General features: G+C 41.1%; 2 protein-coding genes across 3 annotated transcripts in view; both read left to right on the top strand.

Moving 5' to 3' along the window:
* The window catches only part of LOC134797124 (sortilin-related receptor-like), a 60,320-nt gene extending 41,372 nt beyond the window's left edge, over positions 1-18,948 (top strand). Inside the window, exons 16-29 of the mRNA XM_063769362.1 lie at positions 348-565; positions 4,312-4,470; positions 4,953-5,119; positions 5,969-6,084; positions 6,789-7,003; positions 7,411-7,651; positions 9,469-9,735; positions 10,436-10,568; positions 11,367-11,472; positions 11,878-12,003; positions 13,054-13,196; positions 13,769-13,977; positions 17,087-17,272; positions 18,822-18,948. Of these exons, the coding sequence (XP_063625432.1) occupies positions 348-565; positions 4,312-4,470; positions 4,953-5,119; positions 5,969-6,084; positions 6,789-7,003; positions 7,411-7,651; positions 9,469-9,735; positions 10,436-10,568; positions 11,367-11,472; positions 11,878-12,003; positions 13,054-13,196; positions 13,769-13,977; positions 17,087-17,272; positions 18,822-18,883 (2,348 nt within the window). The 3' untranslated portion in view covers positions 18,884-18,948. The remainder of the gene's footprint in view (positions 1-347; positions 566-4,311; positions 4,471-4,952; positions 5,120-5,968; positions 6,085-6,788; positions 7,004-7,410; positions 7,652-9,468; positions 9,736-10,435; positions 10,569-11,366; positions 11,473-11,877; positions 12,004-13,053; positions 13,197-13,768; positions 13,978-17,086; positions 17,273-18,821) is intronic.
* The window catches only part of LOC134797105 (probable cytochrome P450 301a1, mitochondrial), a 308,099-nt gene that overhangs the window by 59,114 nt on the left and 227,198 nt on the right, over positions 1-21,787 (top strand). The gene's annotated exons all lie outside the window — the stretch shown is intronic.

Raw genomic sequence — 21,787 nt, 5'->3', positions numbered from 1 at the left:
AGTTTATTTTTCGATAAACCGTTTTTAATCTTTCTTAGTATGGGTTTATAGTGGGATCATAAATAAATGCTCGCGCCGTTAAATCATCCCGTATATTATGGCTCATTTTTTAACCTTTTGAACGCAACAGACGGCAATTGACGTCAACGCAAAATCTTGACAACGACGCCAAAGACGGCATTTGATGTCGATCGTTTTTTGATGAAAATCTACTGAAAAACACCCCACTTTTAGGGCGGCATTATTTATTCACAAAACTAAATTTTACCCCCGTGGCGTCAGTGGCACGGCAAATGGATGCGCCGTTTGGCGTTCAAAAGGTTAACTAGCACATCCCCTTTCCTCAGGCTTATGCATCCCCCTATCTTGGGTGTGCGACACGGCCTCCGACTGCCCTCACGGCGAGGACGAGCGCGGCTGCCAGCGCCGCGGGCCCGGCTCGCGCCGCGGCCGCTGCGGCGCCGACGAGACGCCGTGCGACGACGGCCGCGGCTGCGTGCGCGCAGACCGCATCTGCGACCGCCGGCAGGACTGCGCCGACGGCAGCGACGAGGTGCACTGCGAGGTACCCAGCCCAAGCCTAATCCTATGCTGATACGCAAGCGATGCACCACGCAGCGTAGCAGATTTTGTAAAGTATGGAACGTCCTTTATACTCTAAATCATAATTAGATTCCAAAAAAAGTAAGACAATGTTGCCACTTTTTACTAGCGCGTCTTGTATTTATGTAAAAATAAATAAATAAAAGTACTTTTTTAAATCGTATGCGTAAAATTACCAATAAATAAATTATCTTAGCGTATTTATTTATAAAAAGGAATTTACTATTTTACAAACAAATTATTGCAGTGGCAACATTTTTTGGAATCTAATTATGATTTAGAGTTTAGTTACGCACGCTGCGGCGCAAGGACGTTCTATACTTTACAGCTACATACGTTCTATACTGCGCTGCGTGGAACTGCGTCGCTTGCGTCTCAGCATACGCTTAGCCCAACTATAGAAGCCTGACTAGAGCTCAGAAATATATAGAGCACGTGTGTTGTGCCGCAAACGATCAACGAAATGCGTTCGCCGCATCTGCGTAGGACGCAGATGCGGCGAACGCAACTCTCCCCAAAACTATTACAGTACTAACACTACTAACTTCCAGGCCAATTTGAACGAACACTGACACCATAATGATGTTTGAATCGTGTTATTTAGCTATCGTGCGTCTCACCTGCGCCAAGACAAGTACGAGCAAAATGCACGGCAACTACATAACATGATTCAAATAACATTCTGATGTCAGTGTACGTTCGAATTGACCTGTTCTTTATTCCTTAACTATTAGCGTCCCACAGCCCTAATACCAAAGACATATGTAACTTCGTATAAGACGAATAAAGTCTAAGGAAAAAACGTGCCTCGGAATTCAAGTAAAAGTCATTCTCGAATAGATGCCGCACACACCTTTAGCCTATCCCCGGCTAGATGGCGTGACGACACCGTTTCATATTTAACAATTTTAACACATAGATATCAGTGAATGAACATGGATCAAAATGATATAAAAAGAATAAAATCATTTATCCATATATATACATTTTTTGATAACTTTATACGTTTTCATTTTGAGTTTTAGTCGTGTGTCGATAGATGGCAGTAAATTTACAGTGACTACAAAATTTACAATGACAGGACCCCTCTATACTATCTATTCTTTTTGCTAATACTAACAGAGTTGTTGTTATTTGTATCGTTCTATTTTAAAACAACAAATTCCATTACATTTTCTGATATCATTTATTCTTTGACTGACATTTTTTATTGTTAGCCGCTAGGGAATAACTTCATTTTTATTAGTTACTAGCTGTGCCCGCGGCTCCGCCCGCGTGGAATTCGGTCTGTGTCAGTAAGCGGCTAATTTCTAATCCTAATTTCTCTCCCTCTCCCCTGGAGGCGGAACTTGAAGTAAAGTTGATAGATGGATATGCTAGAGCAGCGATCGGCAACCTTTTTTTGCGTAATTTTAGTAGCGTAGTTAACGATGAGTAAGTTGACGCGGGCCGCACTTTGTTAATATTTATGACTTTATCAGACATTGTAGTTTCTCAATATTACATAGCCAGAGAGGCTCGCAGGCCGCAAGTGACAGTTTCACGAGCCGCATGCGGCCCGCGGGCAGCAGGTTGCCGACCGCCGTGCTAGAGGACTGTAGTCCAGATAAAATATTTTACAGTTAGGTACCACTAAATAAAACTACACTCCAAAATAGTTATTTCGCCCTTATAAAAAATTTACACGTGATTTAAACTTAGAGATTATAACCAACATCTTATAATGTAAATGAAAACGCGAGCGAAGCGAGCGCGAAAATTTTTCGATATATAAACGCAATTTGATAGACAGTTGTACATTTTTACTTTTAGTATGGAAATCAGTCACATCATTTAATCACGAAAATTGACAGTGCTGCAGCAGTAACGTTGCAACAGAGTATTGCTGCTACAGTCCCCACCCGAATGTCACCTTTATCATATCTTAGAAAGTTATTGAAAACGCGAGCAAAGCGAGCGCGACAATTTTTCGATATAAAAAACGCAATTCGATAGACAGTTGTACATTTTTACTTTTAGTATGGAAATCAGTCACATCATTATATCACGAAAATTGAATGTCACCTTTATCATATGTTAGAAAGTAATTGAAAACGCGAGCGAAGCGAGCGCGAAAATTTTTCGATATAAAAAACGCATTTTGATAGACAGTTTTACATTTTTACTTTTTGTACCGAAATCAGTCACATCATTTTATCACGAAAATTGACAGTGCCGCAGCAGTAACGTTGCAACAGAGTACCTAATGCTGCTGCAGTCGCCACCCGAATGTCACCTTTATCATATCTTAGAAAGTTATTAAAAAAACGCAAGCGAAGCGAGCGCGACAATTTTTCGATATAAAAAACGCAATTCGATAGACAGTTGTACATTTTTACTTTTAGTATGGAAATTAGTCACATCATTATATCACGAAAATTGAATGTCACCTTTATCATATGTAAGAAAGTTATTGAATACGCGAGCGAAGCGAGCTCGAAAAATTTTCGATATAAAAAAACGCAATTTGATAGACAGTTGTACATTTTTACTTTTAGTGTGGAAATCAGTCACATCATTTTATTACTAAAATTGACAGTGCTGCAGCAGTAATGTTGCAGCAGATTAATGCTGCTGCAGTCGCCAACCGAATGTCACATTTATCATATTTTAGAAAGTTATTGAAAACGCGAGCGAAGCGAACGCGTAAATTTTTCAATAATTTTTGGTGCCCCCTAGACATGGTGCCCTAAGCAAGTGCTTATTTTGCTTAAAAGGGTTAATCCGGCACTGCAAATGACAGAGGTCAATGTTTTTTTTTCAAAGTACCCACCTTCGTGGCCATTATTAAGTGCTTAAGGAGGCGATACGTATGAATATGGATTTGATATGGATGCGATATAATTACGATTAGGTATAATTCATGACGGAGAAAATAAATAATTTTATGCAATTATACGCGTGTTGATGTGTGTTTATTTTACCACTACCTACGTAACTATGTAAACTCATTTTTAGTTTTCTTGGTTACTTAATGTTTACTCAGCTCCCCAAAAGATGGCACTGTGCAATGAGGGGCAATTAATTTACTGTCGTTTAATTTTGTTGTATTATTAAATCAACACAATTATTCAATTAAATTTGTTGATATCCGTACGATGGATTGATATTTTAGAAGAGGGGTCTTCTAAACTTAGAGTTAATTTGGCAAAATCCTTCCGCGGTGGCTTATTTATGTCACATAGTATTAAATTCAGCGCCATCTGTTAGTTTACCAGGGTACTCTATAGTGTTAGCACATATTTGAAAAAAGTTTGCCCCTCCTTCCTAAGTAGCGCCATACGATTCAGGGGCAAACTTAAGTCAATCAAGTGTTGTGGCTACCCCCCCTTTTAGGGGTTGATTTTTTATAGCCTATAACCTGGCCGGGGATTTTCTCGACAGATTAGTAAAGTTTTCATCAAAATCCGTTCAGCCGTTTTCACGTGATGCGCGTTCAAATAAACAGACAAACAGATAAACAGACAAACAGACAAAAATTCTAAAAACTGTTGGAACGTGTTCTGTTATCAATTCTAAGTATCCCCAGCCAACTTTTTTTCAAATATCTTCCATGTACAGACTTTCGACCCTCTTCAGCTTTATTATATGTATAGATTAAGAGAGTAACAAATATTTAAATTCCCGATTTTTTGTTGTCAGGGCCTATATAACACACCTTTTCAACAGGGCCGACCAGACATCACGAAATGCCCCCAAGGCTACACGCTCTGCGGCGACGGTATGCTCTGCATATCGGAGGTGTCGTTGTGCAACGGTCACCAGGACTGCTACGATGGTAGCGATGAGAGCAACTGCACAAGCGAAGCTCCTGGGCACGGTATACAGGTATTTTTTTAAAATCTGGTATTTAAAAAATAAACAACATTTTGCGTTAGAACGCATAACGATCTATTCTTTAAAAAAAACCTTTCACAGTACATCCCCTCTGCATAAATTATCCTTTCGCAAAAATTCTTTCTTTTCTCTTCTTTTGTCATAAAAAAAATATACGCATCGAGTTAAAAACGAAATTACCTTGAATGTAAGCCGATGGTACAACCGTCCTACTATCTCTTAGTGTAACTAGATATGAAACGCAGACATTCTAAAGAAACGTTAATTTAAATGTTCAGGAATCAGAATCAAATCAGAAATGATTTGTTTGCATTATTGATACAGTATAGGGATACTAGCATGTATAAAATACAATCAATACAATGACATGGTTACGTTACCACATTTAGATGTTTTCAATGTGTTGCCTGTTCCTAATAAAACTAAAGCTGACCATACTATAATTAAATCTAATTTATATGTCCATTCCTCAGATCCTAGGTATCGGCGTGGACCAGCCATCGATAAACGCCAGCAGCTTCCTCATATCGTTCTGGATGTCTCAGCAGAAGATGTTCATATACAGCTTCCTGCCCTCCATATCGAAGGTGTCGGACGGCGTGTGGACCAACAAGACCTGGATCCATGAGAGCACGTTCAGGTAAGAACACAGCAGTTTCTTAGTTCTGGATGTCGCAGCAGAAGATGTTCATATACAGCTTCCTGCCCTCCATATCGAAGGTGTCGGACGGCGTGTGGACCAACAAGACCTGAATCCATGAGAGCACGTTCAGGTAAGAACACAGCAGTTTCTTAGTTCTGGATGTCGCAGCAGAAGATGTTCATATACAGCTTCCTGCCCTCCATATCGAAGGTGTCGGACGGCGTGTGGACCAACAAGACCTGGATGCACCAAGACATGAGAGCACGTTCAGGTAAGAACACAGCAGTTTCTTAGTTCTGGATGTCGCAGCAGAAGATGTTCATATACAGCTTCCTGCCCTCCATATCGAAGGTGTCGGACGGCGTGTGGACCAACAAGACCTGGATCCATGAGAGCACTTTTAGGTAAAAATCTTATACCGTTTTTCAATAAATACAAACAGCAACACTATAGCAAAAGTGCGAAATTGTCATTTTAGGTACCATACTATTCCACCCGTCCAAATTCTTTGTCCAATGTAATTGCGTCTCACTTCCTCATTAAGCAAAATTGTGAGACGAAGTACACATTGGACAAATATATTAGACAGATGGAATACCACCCATAGAAAACAAGCCTTGTCCGCGACTTCGACCACGTCAAAAATATATACTCCATTTCCGACCCGAGTTTCAAAATTCAGCTTTGCAATATGTTCTAAAGGAATAGGTATAGTATAAATATGTGTCATATTTCAAGATTTGCGGTTTCAATGGTTTAGGCGGTGCGTTTTCTATCAGCTATAACGCGAAAGTTTTATATTTTTAAATGAAAATAAATGAAGATTCTTATTTTCAATTGTTCCAGATTTACCGATCTGGAGCCTTACACACAATACAATGTGACCTTCTACATCCAGGACACCAGAACGAATAAAACTTATCCGTCTTTGAAGTTTGTGAATACTTCTACTGGCGAAGGACGTAAGTACACCACAGAAGATATTCTATAATATGTATTTTAACACTACCTTTTGCTCGCGACTTCGTCTGCGTGGAATTAGTGACAGCAGCTAAATTAGGTATAGCGCCTGGATAATACGCAATTCGCGCATTGCTGACTTCAATTATTAGGCAATACATTAACTCTTTCAATTCCAGCCCACTTTGCACTCTCTTCAGGGATGATTTCCCACATAAAAACTATCCTATGTCCTTCCCCGGGACTCAAACTATCCCTATACCAAATTTCAACTAAATCGGTTCAGCAGCTTAAGCGTGAAGAGGTAACAGACACACAGACAGACAGACAGACAGATAGACAGACACACGGGAGTTTGGTCCTTGGCACACTTTCAAATTTCCTTGCAATAGAATATTTAGGGTATTTAACTGTATTTAAAATAAATTATTTTACACCATGCATGAAACACCAGATAATTATTAGAAAATCATAGATAGCAGGTATTTTTAAACACAAGTTATATTTAATAAATCGGAAAGAAATATAAAAAAAGTAGGTGAATTGACAGTGACGTCACTATACTCGTTTTCATATAAATTCCATATTAGAAAATCGTTTTGACAGTTCAAAAAAACAAGCTGATTTGACTAGTAGGAAAATAGCCTATAGTATGCAGATTTAAATGTCTAATAACAAAAAATAAATTATTCGTTTTTTCTCTTAGAACCCTCACCACCCTTAAAAGTGAGCGTAGTTCAGCTGACTGGCAGTCGTATCCTGGTCGAGTGGGACCCACCGGCGTCACCCAAAGGACAGATTCAGTACTACACGGTGTCCTACAGCCCACCAGTACCCCCCATGGACAAGAAGACCAAGGGGGATGACACGAACATGACCATCAATGGTTACTTCAGACCGAACATGAATTATTCCTTCTGGGTAAGATAGAGCTTAACGGTCGAATGGGACCCACCGGTGTCCTCCATGGGACAGTTCCAGTACTACACGATGTCTTATAACAGTTGTGTATCCATTACTTGCCAAGAAACCGATAAAAAGACGTTAAATTCCATTGTAGATATATTTTTTTGTTTTGGCAATTTTTGATTCGTGGGTGACTAAAGGGTATACATAGACAAACTGTCAACGTCAATTTAAATTTCATTCTTATGTCAATGTTGTTTATGCTTATGTGTGTCTGCGTGTGATTCCGTCCAACCATAATACATACGTTTATTTTGCCTTTTCTATCTACAATCAAGATTTCTAACGAACCATTCTTGAACCTTATTACAACGAGATAAGCTCTACCAATAGCCAGTAATACGTTCTTTTCTCCTTAACAGATAACAGCGACCAACGGCGCCTACACCTCCGACCCGTCCCCCGTAATGACGATTACTTTCGACGACGTTGGCGATGTCGACGATCTCAACCACATCGGCGTCACACGCATTAATGAAAGCACAGCACTATTGACGTGGGATAAAATTAAAGGCATCGAGGGCTTTAAACTGGTTGTGAGGCCGCCAGCGCCGAGCTATGTGCCGTGGGACCCTATAATTACCAACGCGACTAATATCACATGTAAGTATTGTAGACTGGTATAATATTTTCAAGTACAGTTACTCACTTGGGACAAGATTAAAGGCATCGAGGGCTTTAAAGGGGCCCACAGATTACCAGTTCGCCGGACGATATTAGCCTGTCAGTTGTTCGGAGCTGTCAAATTTTGCGTTTAACTGTCAGGCTGATATCGTCCGGCGAACTAATCAGTGGGCCCCTTAAGTTAGTTGTGCGGCCGGCTGCGCCTAGGGTAAGTATAATAGAGTACTGTATGAATGGTATTGGTAGGAAGGTTTCTCAAACATATCAGTGACCTTCCCTTCCTACTACATCCTTTTAATATTTAAGTAGCAAAATCCTTCACATTTAAAGCTGTCCAAAGTAGTCGTATCAACAGCCCTAAGAACTCTAATAGAATAGAATAGAATAGAATAGAATAGAATAGAATATCATTTAATCAAGTAGGATTTTACAATCGCTTTTGCATCGTCAAAGTACATTATAAATTAATTAAAATTAAATTAAAAAATAAATAACAGCTTACAAAATACAAAATTCAACAATTACAATTTACTAGTGATAATACATTTCATAACAATTAATTCATTTATTAATAGACGGCCATGCGTGTTTATCATTAACATAATCTTCGACTGTGTAATATGCCTTATGCAGTAGATTAGTTTTGACATATTTTTTAAGTCTAGGAATAGTTAAAGTGTACGCTGTTTATATTGCACCTATGTAAGGTAGAGGTAAGGAAAACAATCTACATGTATCAAAAAGCGTTCGTTGAAAAACCTTAAATAGGTGTCGCCACAATACCTAGAACATTTGATAAAAAAATTCTAATCATTGACCGCGCACTTCACTCCGGTAATAACGGCTACGTTCTTAGCTACTCTGGAGGGATTTTGGAACTGTTATTTATAGCTGACAGCTGGACACTTTTGCAACTGCCCGCCCATAAAAGAGTTGTCTCCTTACCTCTACCAAAGACATATGTAACTTCGTATAAGACGAATAAAGTCTAAGGAAAAAACGTGCCTCGGAATTCAAGCAAAAGTCATTCTCGAATAGATGGCGCACACACCTTTAGCCTATCCTCGGCTAGATGGCGTGACGACACCGTTTCATATTTAACAATTTTAACACATAGATATCAGTGAATGAACATGGATCAAAATGATATAAAAATAATAAAATCATTTATCCATATATATACATTTTTTGATAACTTTATACGTTTTCATTTTGAGTTTTAGTCGTGTGTCGATAGATGGCAGTAAATTTACAGTGACTACAAAATTTACAATGACAGGACCCCTCTATACTATCTATTCTTTTTGCCTCTACCCTCCATAATTGCGCCCTTTATCTTGACGCATGAGTGGCGTTTTCTTCGTAAAGGATAGCGTTCACAGGTATAATTTAATACTCCAATCTTCTTCTTCTTATGGTGACGTCTCCTGCCGGAGATTGGCTATCATTAGGGCTATTTTCACTTTTGACGCTGCAGCTCGAAACAGCGATCTGGTGCTCGTCTTGAACCAGCACCTGAGGTTTTTGAGCTACGAGGTTCGTCTTCTTCCTCATTTTCGTTTACCCTGGATTTTCCCCTGTATTATCAGCTGGAGGAGATGGTATTTGTTTTTTCGTAATATATGACCAAAGTACTGCAGTTTCCTAATCTTTACAGTATCAAAAATTTCTCTTTTCTTTTGCACTCTCTGCAGCACGCTGTCATTGGTTACTCTATCCGTCCATGAGATTTTCAGTATTCTCCTGTACGTACATCTCGAACGCCTCTACTCCAATAACATTTATTTTCTTTCCAGTAACAAACCTACCAACCGGCGTTCACATCGACGTCGACATAATGGCGTACAAAGGCACCATCACCGGCCACCCTCTGACCATCTTCCTCAAACCCGAGGGCACCATCGATGACGTCATCAACAGCACCGCTTACCTCATCAAGGAGAAACGGACTTCGGTCAAGTTGGAGTGGTCACCCCCGACTAGTGACAGATATAAGGGGAAGGAGTTGGAATACGCGGTGTATTACAATGATGTGATGCATACTAGGATTCCAGGGAAAGAGAGTAAGTATTTTATAATGTAAACTTTAGGTTATCGTATTTCATCAAGGAGTAACGGAGTTGAAGTGGTCCCCAACTCGATGTACCGTTGAGGCTTAACGTTGAGCCCTGATAAGCACCTTGAATAACGTCACACTTATTTTTAGGGTTCCGTACCCAAAGGGTAAAAACGGGACCCTATTACTAAGAGTCCGCTGTCCGTCCGTCCGTCCGTCTGTCACCATCAGGCTGTATCTCATGAACCGTGATAGCTAGGCAGTTGAAATTTTCACAGATGATGTATTTCTGTTGCCGCTATAACAACAAATACTAAAAACGGAACCCTCGGTGGGCGAGTCCGACTCGCACTTGTCCGGTTTTTTTTACACACGTTATAGCTACTTTCAAAAGAATCACACTGTACAAAGAGATGGCAATTTCAATGTGACGTCCCAACAGAGTGGCCTACATGGAACGTCCAAATTGAATGGAAGGTTCTTTTCCTTGTTCTGATGTCTCTCTCTTAAGTATGATAGTGTATAGTCGACCTCAAAGATATGTTTACATTTTTGCCTTATTACAAAGGAGTAAGGTGCAAAAGTGTAAACATATTTTTGATGTCGATTGTACGCCGTCACTGGCAAAAGTTTTCGTTCTTGTGGAATGCCTCAACATCAACAGTCGAATATTAGATTCAGATTTCAACGCTCCGTTTATTTTCCAGCTAAGATTACGACCAAGCAGACGAGCATGCAGATCGACGACCTTCACGCGTGCGAGAGCTACATATTCGCCGTCACGCTCGCCAACGGACCCATCGCCAAGATACACGAAATCATGACCCGTGAGAACGCCAAGTAAGTGTTATTGACTTTATTTTTATTTTAACCACCTAAGGCCGTACAAATGAAAAATCCAAAATTTGCCATTTAAATTTGAACCTATAGTGTAGGAAATAGAGTTGATTTTGCGTTGTTTTAAAATTGAACTAAACAAAGCAAAAGCGACTCTGTTCCAATTGAATAGGATTTAAATTTCATCGAACTGAAGAGGTACTATAGGGCCTTAGGAGGTTAAAACAGGCGAGACACATTTTAGTCGACTAAATTATTTTGATCCGTTTCCAGGATCATCAACCGATGCAACGCCAGCAGCAAGTGCACGTCATATACACAAATAATTTAAAGTATAAAGCGGCCTTTTGATAAAACGGTCAAGGTTATACATAAACCTTTTTATGATGGCATAAAAAATAGATAGTCTAAAAATTGGAATATGGAGATCTTTTGTCATTAAACAAACTGATGACTTTGAATATTTACCGTCGACTTATGGAACTAGATATCAAACGGGATGAGCTGAAAGCCCGACCACCAGCGGCTATTAGGTATAATTACAACAATGGTGTCCTTACCTGCCCGTTGTGTGCACGGGTCTTTGTTAATAAGATCGGCCACGCAAGCCAAACGCGGGCACTCCAACGTCTTCAGCAGCGGAGTTGAAACAGTCGCCGTGTTCGATATCGGCTGGGAGAGTATATATACTCTAAAAATGGCGATGCCTTCCGATTCGCTCTAGGGGCCGCGGCCGTGAAAGTTGTTGACCGTGGTCAAAATCCCATTGCAACTTTAAAAAATAATTTTATTTATTTACAGGGCCCCGATAAAGAATCTACACGTCGTATTCAACGCCAACAAGACTAAGATGGAAATCTTATGGAACGCAAACTGTGACGTCATACACGAGGCAGTGGCCTACAGAGTAAGAAATTAAGTACATAGATTTATTTTGAACTTTGTGCAGTAGAAATTTTGGCGCGTATTTAGTCCAATGACACTCACTGTCCAAATACATGTTTTGTCTGAAGTCCCCTCAGGGCCACTTGCACCATTCACTAACCCGGGGTTAACCGGTTAAACGGTGGAGTTACCATGGTTACCAGTACAATTTGCGGTTAACCTGGGTTAGTGGGATGGTGCAAGTAGCGCTTAGTCAACTATTACACATCGGAGGGGGGAGGGCAGCACGCGACGCACATAAACATTTTATATTCTCGTTTAATAAAGTAACAATTGATATATTTGAACCATCGGCAGTTCAAAAAAAGTATCCATTAATTATGGGTTCTGTGCAGTTAGATTTAAGGTTCACATTCGTTTGTTGTAGCTGGACATAACGGAGCTGACGCGCAACAAAGTGAGCCGCTACGAGCTCAAGCCGACGACGAAAGTATCGCTGTCTCACTCCATCGAGAACGTGGCGATCGGCGGCCGGTATAACATCTGCATATCTGTAAGTATAATTCCCCTTATTCATTAGTACATTATTGTCGAGGCTCGGAAGTAGCTACTTGCAGGCTGAGGATTCGTTTTAAACGGACGACCTTGGGAGTCCGTTTAATTGAATCCGAAGCCAGCAAGTAGCCTTCCAGCCGAGTCATATATAGTGCTTTTCTCAAAAATGGTGCAAGAAATATAAATATAATAGAAATATTTTACAAAAGCAACGTTCTTACGTATATATTTTCACAGAAAAAAGTAGAAACAATTGAAAAAGTTTGCTTTGCCGGCTTTTTATTTTTTAATTTTAAAATAGAAGTGTATTTTTCTGCCGAAAATACGCCAACCTATTTGAGACAGCTAAATAGTCGCGATACCAACATTATAATAATAAGTACTTATCATCTGTTTGGCTGTTTAATGGGCCTGTGCCTTTATTTGATATGGCCATTTAAACTTTTAAAAAGTTTGGAACTCGACAAATAATGGAATTTGTATGCAACATTGCAGTCCCAAAATCGAGACTGCAATGTTTTTAACTTTTTAATTTTTGACTGACCATAAACTCCACACTTCGCGACCTATTTTTTAAATGGCAAAGTCGACTTTGCCGTCCATTTTTGAGAAAAATACTTTACGGGACTGATTTAGTTAAATTATGTTATATCCCTTTCTTACAAATACATAAGTCAAAATGATAGATAAGGACAAACGATTCTTAGCTAATTATTATTTATAGTGCGTTTATATAGAGGGTATTTGTATAAACGCTCTAAAATTATAGGCAAATGTGCCGTTAGTAAAAATATAGGTAAAAAAACTTTGCTAAACCCCGTTTGTATGTGTGTAGCGGTGAAATGAGACTTTGTTATGAAGTTGAATAATCTTGTCCTCTTCAATTTTTTGTCAATGTCAGAAATATTTCGAATGAAATTATAATTCAAGTGAAAGCACACATTTCACCCTCGAACTATTGGTGCTCTCTCCATGGGCGCCAAAATATCTCGACTGCAATGGGCCACTTCCAACCCTTGTTAATAATGAACTGTTACTTTGTTCACAGGCTAACGTGCCGTCAGCGGCCGTGACGTGTAAACACGTCCTCGGACAACAGCTGCCGACGCCGTCCGCCGTCGTGGCGTGGCTCGCGCCCAACGGACACCTCATGGTCAACTGGGACAACCGGCTAGAGGACAACGACCACAAGTGAGTTAACCTTTAAGGGCGACTTGCACCATTCACTAACCTGGGGTTAACCGGTTAAACTTGGAGTTGCCATGGTTACCAGTACAATTTGACACTGGGTTAACGGTTTAACCGGTTAACCCCGGGTTAGTGGAATGGTGCAAGTGGGCCTAAGTCTAAGGGCTGATGTAAACGGCGCGCGAACTCGCATGCGATTTTAGTTACATTGCGGACTGTTGGTTACGTCCAATTCAATCGACCGATCAAAACCAGCAATGTAATGAAACTCGCATCGTCTAAATGAGCCCTAAGGGTGGTATGTCCAATATATTGCGTCTCACATTATTCTTAATGAGAGAGACGCAATGACATTGGACAAAGAAATTGGACAAGGGAAATACCACCCAATGCGCGTGTACAATAGGTTGTGCTCTGAAAAATTGTTTGACATGATGACGGTCGCTTTTTAGGGTTCCGTACCCAAAAGAACTCTTGCACTGCATTTTATGCCAGGTTTTTTAGAGTTAGCAGCGATTGCTCAGATTCTGACAGTAACTTTATACGATTTCAACTAAATTCATGTTTTATTTCAGATACAATTACGAAATCATAGTCTCCGAAACCGAAATCCCTGAAGACCTGCTACACCCGACCGCCTCAATGCGGACGGAGATCGCCTCACACTCCCCTCGACTCATCACCGTGCCCGTCGCCCGCGGGCCGCTGTACTGCGCCGTGCGAGTCGTGTCCGAAGACGGGTATTACAGCGATATCAGTGAAGTGCATACATTGGAGATGTTGGGTGAGTGTCAGGTTTAACTCATAAAAGTAAAATTTAGCGCATGTGTCGAATGCATTGAGAGTCGGAGATCGCCTCACACTCCCCTCGACTCATCACCGTGCCCGTCGCCCGCGGGCCGCTGTACTGCGCCGTGCGAGTCGTGTCCGAAGACGGGTATTATAGCGACATCAGCGAAGTGCACACTTTGGAGATGTTAGGTGAGTGTCGTAAGAAATATCAGGTTTAACACATAGAAGTAAAATTTAGCGCATGTGTCGAATGCATTGAGGGACGGAGGTCGCTTCACACTCCCCTCGACTCATCACCGTGCCCGTCGCCCGCGGACCGCTGTACTGCGCCGTGCGAGTCGTGTCCGAAGACGGGTATTATAGTGACATCAGTGAAGTGCACACTTTGGAGATGTTAGGTGAGTGTCGTAAGAAATATCAGGTTTAACTCATAGAAGTAAAATATAGCGCATGTGTCGAATACATTGAGGTACGATGATCGCTTCACACTCCCCTCGACTCATCACCGTGCCCGTCGCCCGCGGGCCGCTGTACTGCGCCGTGCGAGTCGTGTCCGAAGACGGGTATTACAGCGATATCAGTGAAGTGCATACATTGGAGATGTTGGGTGAGTGTCAGGTTTAACTCATAAAAGTAAAATTTAGCGCATGCATTGAGAGTCGGAGATCGCCTCACACTCCCCTCGACTCATCACCGTGCCCGTCGCCCGCGGGCCGCTGTACTGCGCCGTGCGAGTCGTGTCCGAAGACGGGTATTATAGCGACATCAGCGAAGTGCACACTTTGGAGATGTTAGGTGAGTGTCGTAAGAAATATCAGGTTTAACTCATAGAAGTAAAATATAGCGCATGTGTCGAATACATTGAGGTACGATGATCGCTTCACACTCCCCTCGACTCATCACCGTGCCCGTCGCCCGCGGGCCGCTGTACTGCGCCGTGCGAGTCGTGTCCGAAGACGGGTATTACAGCGATATCAGTGAAGTGCATACATTGGAGATGTTGGGTGAGTGACAGGTTTAACTCATAAAAGTAAAATTTAGCGCATGCATTGAGAGTCGGAGATCGCCTCACACTCCCCTCGACTCATCACCGTGCCCGTCGCCCGCGGGCCGCTGTACTGCGCCGTGCGAGTCGTGTCCGAAGACGGGTATTATAGCGACATCAGCGAAGTGCACACTTTGGAGATGTTAGGTGAGTGTCGTAAGAAATATCAGGTTTAACACATAGAAGTAAAATTTAGCGCATGTGTCGAATGCATTGAGGGACGGAGGTCGCTTCACACTCCCCTCGACTCATCACCGTGCCCGTCGCCCGCGGGCCGCTATACTGCGCCGTGCGAGTCGTGTTCGAAGACGGGTATTACAGTGACATCAGTGAAGTGCACACTTTGGAGATGTTAGGTGAGTGTCGTAAGAAATATCAGGTTTAACACATAGAAGTAAAATTTAGCGCATGTGTCGAATGCATTGAGGGACGGAGTTTGCTTCACACTCCCCTCGACTCATCACCGTGCCCGTCGCCCGCGGGCCGCTATACTGCGCCGTGCGAGTCGTGTTCGAAGACGGGTATTACAGTGACATCAGTGAAGTGCACACTTTGGAGATGTTAGGTGAGTGTCGTAAGAAATATCAGGTTTAACCCATAAAAGTAAAATTTAGCGCATGTGTCGAATGCATTGAGAGTCGGAGATCGCCTCACACTCCCCTCGACTCATCACCGTGCCCGTCGCCCGCGGGCCGCTGTACTGCGCCGTGCGAGTCGTGTCCGAAGACGGGTATTATAGCGACATCAGCGAAGTGCACACTTTGGAGATGTTAGGTGAGTGTCGTAAGAAATATCAGGTTTAACACATAGAAGTAAAATTTAGCGCATGTGTCGAATGCATTGAGGGACGGAGGTCGCTTCACACTCTCCTCGACTCATCACCGTGCCCGTCGCCCGCGGGCCGCTATACTGCGCCGTGCGAGTCGTGTCCGAAGACGGGTATTACAGTGACATCAGTGAAGTGCACACTTTGGAGATGTTAGGTGAGTGTCGTAAGAAATATCAGGTTTAACTCATAAAAGTAAAATTTAGCGCATGTGTCGAATGCATTGAGGGACGGAGATCACCTCATCACCGTGCCCATCGCCAGCCGGCCGCTGTACTGCGCCGTGCGAGTCGTGTCCGAAGACGGGTATTATAGTGACATCAGTGAAGTGCACACTTTGGAGATGTTAGGTGAGTGTCGTAAGAAATATCAGGTTTAACTCATAGAAGTAAAATTAAGGGCAAGTTTCAAATGCATTGAGAGTCGGAGATCGGCTCACGGGGTCCCTTTGTTTCCCATAAAGTTTTAAGTCATAATGTATTGTTTGTCATATTATCGTTAGTCATAAAACTGAAACCGTTAACTTTTCAGGATTTTCGTAAGGTTATTCTGTAGATAGGTTAGGTTAGGTTTGTTTTATGGCAATCCTGAAAAGTTACGCGTTTCTGAGAAAAACCAATTATGACTAACGAAAATTCGGACAAACAATACATTATGACTTAAAACTATTTGGGAAACATTAGAGACCCTCGCCTCACACTCCCCTCGACACATCACCGTGCCCGTCGCCCGCGGCCCGCTGTACTGCGCCGTGCATGGCCATGCGAGTCGTGTCCGATGACGGGTATTATAGCGACATTAGCGAAGTGCGCATTCTTGAGGTGTTAGGTGAGAGTTTTGGGAATAAACCGGAATGGAGAAGGCAAATTAACAAACGCCACTTAATTGTATCGTCCACACTGTTAATAGTCCATCGGTGGACCTTATGCTTTTTGTAATAAGGTCCACTGATGTACAGTCACCTGCAATAATATGTTACTCTTCGAAGGCCGCAAAAATATGTGACACGCTCTTATGACTCTACAAATAAGATCGTGTCAGATATTTTTGCGGCCTTCGAAGAGTAACATATTATTGCAGGTGATTGTACAGTAAGGAGTGTATTTGGGTGTGTGTGAGTGGGGTTCGTTAGAATTATCTCGATGAATGTTACTCGTCTGTCAAAAGAAAAGTGCAGTCAGCGATAAAACCATTTTTGTCAAAAAACTTATTAAACATTTTTCTCCGCAGGTTCGGCAGAGCCGGAGGTGTCGGCGGCGTCGGCGCTGTGGTGGGGCGGCGGCGCGGCGCTGCTGGGCGCGGCGCTGCTGGGCGGCGCGCTGCTGCACGTGCTGCTGCGCAACCGCCGCCTCGCCCGCTCGCTGCTGCGCTTCAGCTACGACAGCCGGCGCGGCCAGGCTACCATCGGCGACCACGGTATTATAACTAACTTCATATTAGTACATAGGTTTAAAATCGCGCTGTTGCGGAGCCTTAGGGCTCATTTAGACGGCGCGCGAACTCGCATGCAATTTTAGTTACATTGCGGACCATTGAGGTTACAACAATTCAGCCGACCGATCCAATGACGCAATGTAATGAATCTCGCATACGAGTTCTCGCACCCTCTAAATGAGCCCTTATGCTCGCGCGATCGTGGCTGCGCTTCAGCTACGACAGCAGGCGCGGACAGGCTACCATCGGCGACCACGGTATACAATATTTGATATACTTTTACAGGGGTCGGAAAACTATTGAATCACCAATTTCAAGAATCCCATTTTTTTTTTTGATTTATTAATTTATATATTTAGAAAACCAAACAGTCAGATAAACAATCAAAAATGCAATACAAAAGATGTACCGCAACAAAAGATACAACAAAAAAGACGACCTCAAAAGCTCCAAGTGAATTAGGAGTATGAGATTAGTGTGTTATCATATAAATTTTATACTTTTAATGACTTTATGTCTGTCTCGAATGAGAAAAAAAATGTGTGTATTTTTTAATAACAACGCCGCAATAAAATAAAATAAAACTTCTGTCAATGTACTTTTCCAAATTCTCAGTATAAGTCAGTTGATTTTTAAGTCGATATAGCATTGCATTTCAAGTGGTATTTCAATAAAACAACAATGGTTTGAATTATTTTATTATATTCTAAAATACAAACAGACAAACACTACCACTAACTTATTTTAAGAATACTATTCAAATAGTAAATTGTATGCAGACTAATGACCTTGACTGTACAGCCAACAAAGTATTAGATATTGACACGGACAAAGTGTCAAAAACATGTGTACCTTATTACCTATACATTAAGGTAGTGTGTACATATTTTGGCATTTTGTCCTTGTATTAACAACTGCTTAGTATAAAGAATTATATGTACAGACAAGGTATATATTAATATAGCTTGTCTGTACATATAATTCTTTATACTAAGCAGAGATAATGTGCTCGCGAAATGACAAAATTATTCACTGCAAGCAACATTCAAACTTGCGTACAGATGTAATGCATAATTGTTTTCCATCGTATTTTCTCGGAAACGTTCGCATTTGTCATGCTACTTCAGTCAACCTCAGTACTTTTTGTACCGAGACTGACTGAAATAGCAAGACACTTTCGTACGTTTCCGTGAAAACCGATGGAAAATAATTATGCAGTATATTGTAACCCATCGGACTGAGTCCATCTTTACTAAACTGAAAATCGTAATTAGATTCCGAAAAAAGTAAGACAATGTTGCCACTTTTTACTAGCGCGTCTTGTATTTATGTAAAAATAAGTAAATAAAAGTACTTTTTTAAATCGTTGGGGTAAAATTACCAATAAATAAATTATCTTAGCGTGTTTATTTATAAAAAGGAATTTACTATTTTACAAACAAATTATTGCAGTGGCAACATTGTCTTACTTTTTTTGGAATCTAATTACGATTTTCAGTTTATAATGTGTAACCAAATTGTTTGTTTCCAGACGATGATGACGTTCCTCCAATCCACGGGTTCTCCGACGACGAGCCGCTCGTGATCGCGTAGTGAGGCCATGTCATTAGTCAATAGCTGGGGACATAACAATGTTACATGAACGAACAACATAAACGAGGCCACCTTATTGTAAGTTACTCAAATTCCATAGAAAATTTTCGATGTTATATTATTGGTTCTATATTGCCGACAATTTTTGACGGTCCGTGCATGGCACGCGACGGTGACGAAACGTGCAGCATAATCATTATCCATCGTATTTTCACGGAAACTTACGAACGTGGCTTGCTATTTCAGTCAGTTTCGGTACAAAAAGTACTGACATTGATTGAACTAACATGATAAATATAAACGTTTCCAAGAAAATACGATGGAAAACAATTATGCACAAAACAACAACAACAATTATTATTGCAATTATTCTGTAGTGGGCAGTCTCATAGTTTTCAATACAAATATTTTTTTTTAGCCTGACACGTTCCTACTACGGTCTTGGTATGATACGGTGTAGTGGTCAGAGACCTTAACACGTTTACTGTCCCAATATGAATTGTTAACATTACGACTTTGTAATAGAGGCTTGCCATGACCCATGCACGGGGCTCAGCCAGTGAACGTGTTAACTTATTGCGCTAAAGTCTCTTACAAATTGAGGTGTTAATAACTTTTTTGACGTGAAACTTATGTTCAGGCCTTTAAAGCGTCACATTAAAAAGCATAACATCTACTACTTTGGATAGCTGGGGCCATTTCTCGAGCGGTATTAGACTAATATTATTAGTCCAGAATCTGTCAACTCATATGGGTTACCATGGCAACACACTAATAATAATAATATTAGGATTCTCTGCCTCTGGCTTGCCTTAGCCGGCCGGCCAGAGTGGAGTCGTTAGAGCTATAAGCTCCAGGGGTGGAAGTGAAATATGCATAAGACGCGAGTTGGCACAGTGGCTGTTAACAGCCACTGGGTAGAAAGCGGCGCACACCTCTCGACACCCCTGAGCCGCTCACACCGGTGTTGCCCTTGAGCCATCCTAGATGTCGCTTTTTGTGGGGGCCCATCTTGTGAGGGCGAGTCACCGTCTGCCGGAAATAAAATTGCATACCGTTTTATTAGGCAGGCGTCCGGTTTTTTACCCCATAGCTCAGTTCTTAGTCCATCGCTTTCACCCAATAACCTAGTTCATTTTAGATTCCATCAACTCTCAATAGTCCTTACACCCTGGCGGGTGCTGCCTCTGCGTGCGTCCCATGACACTGGCAAGGGCAGCCTCCGCTCGGTGTACCCCTTACATTTCATTAAAGTGTCAAAAGGGCCTCTACGTGTTGGCTTCGGCTCCACGCACGCCTCCCAAAGGTCCGGAACACCATTGTTCCGTGATGGGAAAGACATACAAATAAAAAATAATATTAGACTAATACCGTTCGAGCAATGGGCCACTGGCAGAATACTACTATTGGTTATTACTATTATATATAATAATACTATTATTATTGATAAATTGTCGCTATATTTTGCTTTTTAAACGACTGCCCAATGTCAAAATAGGGTTATTTATGTCATTATTATTTTTCTTAAGTATACATTATAATATGTAGCGCGGTAAATTCTAACTAGCTTTTTTGACTAAAGCAAAACAATATTGATAAATGTGATTTAGATATTTACTGACTCTGTGTAACATTTTTATATTCCTAGTTTAGGGTGGTATTCCACCTATCCAATGTCTTCGTCTCACATTTTACTTAATGAGAGAGTGAGACGCAGAAATTGGACAAGTGGAATACCACCCATAAATAGTAACGCATACGCCCTAACCGAAAAAGACCGTTTGTATCGATAATGGGTTAGGGCGGCTGGCATATTACAGAAATTAGTGTCTTATTACAAATACAATAAGGTTGATGTTTATTGTCATTACTCGATGTCTCAAAGTACATGTGCTTTTTTTGGTACAGCCAACTGTAAAAATATGGGTGTACAAACCATCTCAAAAATATGTTCCATAACTCTTATGTCAGTGAATTAACAACTATGGGACATATTTTTGAGTAAGTTGTCTACACCCATATTTTTACAGTTGATTGTACTCACTTCAACTATGCAGATCGATGTTAGTTTTGAAAACAGTTTTACCTAAAATGTTTATCTTCTAAATGTGTTACGCATTATAAAGAAAAAAATATAATAACCTTCAGAATTAAAATTAGAGTTCTAAAAGAAGTAAAGACGCTAAGAACGAAAATTTCATACAATGACCCTCCGTTTCCTATATCTATCGTACGCTATAATTTGCTGTCTCGCTCGCACAGTAGCATAGACCACCGGCAACATGAGCGGGACAGCGAGAGCGCGTGCGATAGAGATAGGAAATGGCGAGTCAATGTACGAAATTATTTGTGCTTACTTCATCCTCATTTTGTGGTTCGAGAAGTTGAAAATCTACGTCAATCAGTTGCGTTTTCGTAAGTTCTCATAATTATAAGAAATCTCAAGTATTTTATTTGCCAGTATGCGTTTAGGCTATATATATATTATTTTTAAATTATAATTTTATTTTTGCTTTGTATTGCGGTTGTTGAAATAATTTATGTGACAGTTAAAAAAAACGAATTATTAGTTTTACAACAACTTCAGTACATTATAAATTATTTATGTTAATAGCTATTGATTAGCCCAGAGTATTATTATGTTGTAAACATAGTTATTACAGGATGGTGGTTGTAAAGGCCAGGCCACACCGGCTGCGTGTGCGGAGCCGCGCACGCACACGTCACGCAAGCGGTGTGCCGTCTCTCATATGTAACTGTATATTACAACGCGCACGTGCACGTCTACGCACACGCACCCGGTGTGCACAGGCCTCGTTTTTCTTAATATGAAAAGTTCGTATTAAGAAAAATGTATAATGAAAACGGGCTGTAACATGTAAGACTTGTTGTTTGTATTGTTTA

The sequence above is a fragment of the Cydia splendana genome, chromosome 14 (assembly GCF_910591565.1).
Source record: "Cydia splendana chromosome 14, ilCydSple1.2, whole genome shotgun sequence".
NCBI classification, from domain to species: Eukaryota; Metazoa; Arthropoda; class Insecta; order Lepidoptera; family Tortricidae; genus Cydia; species Cydia splendana.
This window is presented reverse-complemented; position numbering and strand designations above follow the sequence as displayed.